The following is a 5501-nucleotide window of genomic DNA, read 5'->3' on the forward strand; positions in this document are numbered from 1 at the left end:
CCCATTATGTTGGATTGTATTCCCTATATTTACCCCTGTCTCTCATTGGTACTTTGTGTGTTATTGTTTGTTGTCATTCCGGCAGTTCTGTATGGACGGGTCTTTGTGCTTTCCTTCCTGTTTGGAGGTTTGTTGTCATTCCGGCAGTTCTGTATGGACGGGTCTTTGTGCTTTCCTCCCTGTTTGGAGGTTTGTTATTTGTACGTTGATTTTACTGTGTTCAGTAAAAAACTTTACCAGCCGCTCTGTGTCCTGCTTTTGACTTCGCTACCGCATACATGTCGCCTGACAGCTACCAAAGAATAGTAAAGCCCCCTTTACTGGCTCAAATAGCCGACCAATCAGCCTGTTACCAACCCTTAGTAAAGTTTTGGAAAAAACTGTGTTTGACCAGATACAATGTTATTTTACAGTAAACAACTTGACAACACACTTTCAGCACGCTGATAGGGAAGGACATTCAACAAGCACTTACAGAAATGACTGATGATTTTAATGTTTTTAAAATTGTATAACTGCCTTAATTTTGCCGGACCCCAGGAAGAGTAGCTGCTGCCTTGGCAGGAACTAATGGGGATCCATAATAAATACAAAAAACAAATGTTATGTCATGTAGCGATGATGTCACGTCTTGTAGTGATGATGTCACGTCTTGTAGTGATGATGTCACCTGGTGTGTATATGGAGGTGGGCGTGGCAGTGCGGGCAGGAGTGATGAGCATCCTGGAACCCTCGGACCAGGAACGGGATCAGACAGCATCCACAGATTAACCTGTACACACACACACACACACACACACACACACACACACACACACACACACACACACACACACACACACACACACACACACACACACACACACACACAGACACAGACGGACAGACAGACAGACACGTTTGCTATTACTGGCATTGCTCAGAAGGAGGCATCAGAGGGCCAATATTATAGTGGGCATTAACAGTGAATCATGTGTTTGTGACTGTGTGTGTGTATGTTACCCCAATAGTATGAACAGGCTGCACATGGCCCATGCAGCCAAGCCAGGTTCGTATGTGACGACCGTCGTGACGCGCTGATGACAGTTAGAACACTGTGTCATACAGGGGGCATCGCCCAGCGGACCCACAGCCTCTGATTGGATGATCACCACCGTTGGGGAATGCTGCTGAACGCTCTCCATGTTGACAACTGACATAGAGAGAGTTCTGAGTTCAGAGCCATGTCTTTAGAGAGTTCTGATCAGAACCATGTCTTTAGAGAGTTCTGATCAGAGCCATGTCTTTAGAGAGTTCTGATCAGAGCCATGTCTTTAGAGAGTTCTGATCAGAACCATGTCTTTAGAGAGTTCTGATCAGAACCATGTCTTTAGAGAGTTCTGAGTTCAGAGCCATGTCTTTAGAGAGTTCTGATCAGAGCCATGTCTTTAGAGAGTTCTGATCAGAGCCATGTCTTTAGAGAGTTCTGATCAGAACCATGTCTTTAGAGAGTTCTGATCGGAGCCATGTCTTTAGAGAGTTCTGATCAGAACCATGTCTTTAGAGAGTTCTGATCAGAGCCATGTCTTTAGAGAGTTCTGATCAGAACCATGTCTTTAGAGAGTTCTGATCGGAGCCATGTCTTTAGAGAGTTCTGATCGGAGCCATGTCTTTAGAGAGTTCTGATCAGAACCATGTCTTTAGAGAGTTCTGATCAGAACCATGTCTTTAGAGAGTTCTGATCAGAGCCATGTCTTTAGAGAGTTCTGATCAGAACCATGTCTTTAGAGAGTTCTGATCAGAGCCATGTCTTTAGAGAGTTCTGATCAGAACCATGTCTTTAGAGAGTTCTGATCAGAACCATGTCTTTAGAGAGTTCTGATCAGAACCATGTCTTTAGAGAGTTCTGATCAGAGCCATGTCTTTAGAGAGTTCTGATCAGAACCATGTCTTTAGAGAGTTCTGATCAGAGCCATGTCTTTAGAGAGTTCTGATCAGAGCCATGTCTTTAGAGAGTTCTGATCAGAACCATGTCTTTAGAGAGTTCTGATCAGAGCCATGTCTTTAGAGAGTTCTGATCAGAACCATGTCTTTAGAGAGTTCTGATCAGAACCATGTCTTTAGAGAGTTCTGATCGGAGCCATGTCTATAGAGAGTTCTGATCGGAGCCATGTCTTTAGAGAGTTCTGATCGGAACCATGTCTTTAGAGAGTTCTGATCGGAGCCATGTCTTTAGAGAGTTCTGATCGGAGCCATGTCTTTAGAGAGTTCTGATCGGAGCCATGTCTTTAGAGAGTTCTGATCGGAGCCATGTCTTTAGAGAGTTCTGATCGGAGCCATGTCTTTAGAGAGTTCTGATCGGAGCCATGTCTTTAGAGAGTTCTGATCGGAGCCATGTCTTTAGAGAGTTCTGATCGGAACCATGTCTTTAGAGAGTTCTGATCGGAGCCATGTCTTTAGAGAGTTCTGATCGGAGCCATGTCTTTAGAGAGTTCTGATCGGAGCCATGTCTTTAGAGAGTTCTGATCGGAGCCATGTCTTTAGAGAGTTCTGATCGGAGCCATGTCTTTAGAGAGTTCTGATCGGAGCCATGTCTTTAGAGAGTTCTGATCGGAGCCATGTCTTTAGAGAGTTCTGATCGGAACCATGTCTTTAGAGAGTTCTGATCGGAACCATGTCTTTAGAGAGTTCTGATCGGAACCATGTCTTTAGAGAGTTCTGATCGGAACCATGTCTTTAGAGAGTTCTGATCGGAACCATGTCTTTAGAGAGTTCTGATCAGAACCATGTCTTTAGAGAGTTCTGATCAGAACCATGTCTTTAGAGAGTTCTGATCAGAACCATGTCTTTAGAGAGTTCTGATCAGAACCATGTCTTTAGAGAGTTCTGATCAGAGCCATGTCTTTAGAGAGTTCTGATCATGTATATTTTGCAACTTTCTAAATATATGGCTCTGGTTCTGATTGGTGGAGAGTGATAGTTACTTTGTGTTGATTGGTGGAGGATGACGCCAGTCTGCTGCTGATTGGGTGGTGGCTGCCAGGTGGGCGGAGTCAGGACAGGAAACGGGTCTGACTGCATGGTGACTACAGAGACAACCAATCAGAGAGGAGAACACACACACACACACACACACACACACACACACACACCTACCTGCTTCTCCGTAGGTGGGTGGGGGTGTGTTTGGTGTTGGGTAGATAGGAAGGGAGGAGCGGGTTGCTATGGCGGTCGTGGGAGCGGGAGGATAGTGGGGGGACTGAGCGTCGTACGAAGGGGGGTCCATCAGGAAGACAACAGGAAGTAGCTGCCACAGACAGGAAGTAGCTGCCTCGGACAGGAAGTAGCTGCCTCAGACAGGAAGCAGCTGCCACAGACAGGAAGTAGATGAACCACGCTCCAATCAGAATCAGTCTCACAAGAACCAGAGTTAAATAGAGAAGCATTAGTCAAGGGGTCCTAGTACAGGACTACAACTGTCTGTTACATTAGTCAAGGGCTCCTAGTACAGGACTACAACTGTCTGTCTGTCTGTCTGTTACATTAGTCAAGGGCTCCTAGTACAGGACTACAACTGTCTGTCTGTCTGTTACATTAGTCAAGGGGTCCTAGTACAGGACTACAACTGTCTGTCTGTCTGTCTGTTACATTAGTCAAGGGGTCCTAGTACAGGGCTCCAACTGTCTGTCTGTCTGTCTGTTACATAAGTCAAGGGGTCCTAGTACAGGACTACAACTGTCTGTCTGTCTGTCTGTTACATTAGTCAAGGGGTCCTAGTACAGGGCTCCAACTGTCTGTCTGTCTGTCTGTTACATTAGTCAAGGGGTCCTAGTACAGGGCTCCAACTGTCTGTCTGTCTGTCTGTTACATAAGTCAAGGGGTCCTAGTACAGGACTACAACTGTCTGTCTGTCTGTCTGTTACATTAGTCAAGGGGTCCTAGTACAGGACTACAACTGTCTGTCTGTCTGTTATATTAGTCAAGGGGTCCTAGTACAGGGCTACAACTGTCTGTCTGTCTGTCTGTCTGTTACATTAGTCAAGGGGTCCTAGTACAGGGCTCCAACTGTCTGTCTGTCTGTCTGTTACATTAGTCAAGGGGTCCTAGTACAGGACTACAACTGTCTGTCTGTCTGTCTGTTACATTAGTCAAGGGGTCCTAGTACAGGACTACAACTGTCTGTCTGTCTGTTACATTAGTCAAGGGGTCCTAGTACAGGGCTCCAACTGTCTGTCTGTCTGTCTGTTACATTAGTCAAGGGGTCCTAGTACAGGACTACAACTGTCTGTCTGACTACCTGTTATAGAGAGTAGTAGTAGTAACAGTGTGTTATAGAGAGTAGTAGTAGTAACAGTGTGTTATAGAGAGTAGTAGTAGTAACAGTGTGTTATAGAGAGTAGTAGTAGTAACAGTGTGTTATAGAGAGTAGTAGTAGTAACAGTGTTACCTGTTATAGAGAGTAGTAGTAGTAACAGTGTGTTATAGAGAGTAGTAGTAGTAACAGTGTGTTATAGAGAGTAGTAGTAGTAACAGTGTTACCTGTTATAGAGAGTAGTAGTAGTAACAGTGTGTTATAGAGAGTAGTAGTAGTAACAGTGTGTTATAGAGAGTAGTAGTAGTAACAGTGTTACCTGTTATAGAGAGTAGTAGTAGTAACAGTGTGTTATAGAGAGTAGTAGTAGTAACAGTGTTACCTGTTATAGAGAGTAGTAGTAGTAACAGTGTGTTATAGAGAGTAGTAGTAGTAACAGTGTTACCTGTTATAGAGAGTAGTAGTAGTAACAGTGTGTTATAGAGAGTAGTAGTAGTAACAGTGTTACCTGTTATAGAGAGTAGTAGTAGTAACAGTGTGTTATAGAGAGTAGTGGTAGTAACAGTGTGTTATAGAGAGTAGTAGTAGTAACAGTGTTACCTGTTATAGAGAGTAGTAGTAGTAACAGTGTTACCTGTTATAGAGAGTAGTAGTAGTAACAGTGTGTTATAGAGAGTAGTAGTAGTAACAGTGTGTTATAGAGAGTAGTAGTAGTAACAGTGTTACCTGTTATAGAGAGTAGTAGTAGTAACAGTGTGTTATAGAGAGTAGTAGTAGTAACAGTGTGTTATAGAGAGTAGTAGTAGTAACAGTGTTACCTGTTATAGAGAGTAGTAGTAGTAACAGTGTTACCTGTTATAGAGAGTAGTAGTAGTAACAGTGTTACCTGTTATAGAGAGTAGTAGTAGTAACAGTGTTACCTGTTATAGAGAGTAGTAGTAGTAACAGTGTTACCTGTTATAGAGAGTAGTAGTAGTAACAGTGTTACCTGTTATAGAGAGTAGTAGTAGTAACAGTGTGTTATAGAGAGTAGTAGTAGTAACAGTGTGTTATAGAGAGTAGTAGTAGTAACAGTGTTACCTGTTATAGAGAGTAGTAGTAGTAACAGTGTGTTATAGAGAGTAGTAGTAGTAACAGTGTGTTATAGAGAGTAGTAGTAGTAACAGTGTGTTATAGAGAGTAGTAGTAGTAACAGTGTGTTATAGAGAGT

At 43.3% G+C, this 5501-nt stretch overlaps 1 protein-coding gene across 1 annotated transcript; it reads right to left on the reverse strand.

Annotated features, from left to right (window-relative positions):
- Window positions 1-525: 525 nt before the first annotated feature.
- si:dkeyp-75b4.8 (lipopolysaccharide-induced tumor necrosis factor-alpha factor homolog) lies at window positions 526-3389 on the reverse strand. Its single transcript, XM_041845169.1, has 4 exons — window positions 3136-3389; window positions 2964-3065; window positions 1003-1192; window positions 526-772 (listed from the first exon to the last, which is right to left on the reverse strand). The coding sequence occupies exons 1-4, from the start codon at window positions 3263-3265 to the stop codon at window positions 667-669; spliced, it is 528 nt and encodes a 175-aa protein (XP_041701103.1). The 5' UTR covers window positions 3266-3389; the 3' UTR covers window positions 526-666.
- Window positions 3390-5501: the final 2112 nt, after the last annotated feature.

Source organism: Coregonus clupeaformis, unplaced genomic scaffold, assembly GCF_020615455.1.
Source record: "Coregonus clupeaformis isolate EN_2021a unplaced genomic scaffold, ASM2061545v1 scaf1170, whole genome shotgun sequence".
Lineage (NCBI taxonomy): Eukaryota > Metazoa > Chordata > Actinopteri > Salmoniformes > Salmonidae > Coregonus > Coregonus clupeaformis.

What these genes read in the sequence shown, in the direction of transcription:
- si:dkeyp-75b4.8 (XM_041845169.1), bottom strand. Translation starts at nt 3,265, where the DNA reads ATGGACCCCCCTTCGTACGACGCTCAGTCCCCCCACTATCCTCCCGCT. An exon ending in ACCCACCTACGGAGAAGCAG is followed by an intron (nt 3,066 to 3,135) that starts GTAGGTGTGTGT and finishes TTGTCTCTGTAG; the next exon opens with TCACCATGCAGTCAGACCCG. An exon ending in AGCCTGTTCATACTATTGGG is followed by an intron (nt 773 to 1,002) that starts GTAACATACACA and finishes GTGTGTGTACAG; the next exon opens with GTTAATCTGTGGATGCTGTC.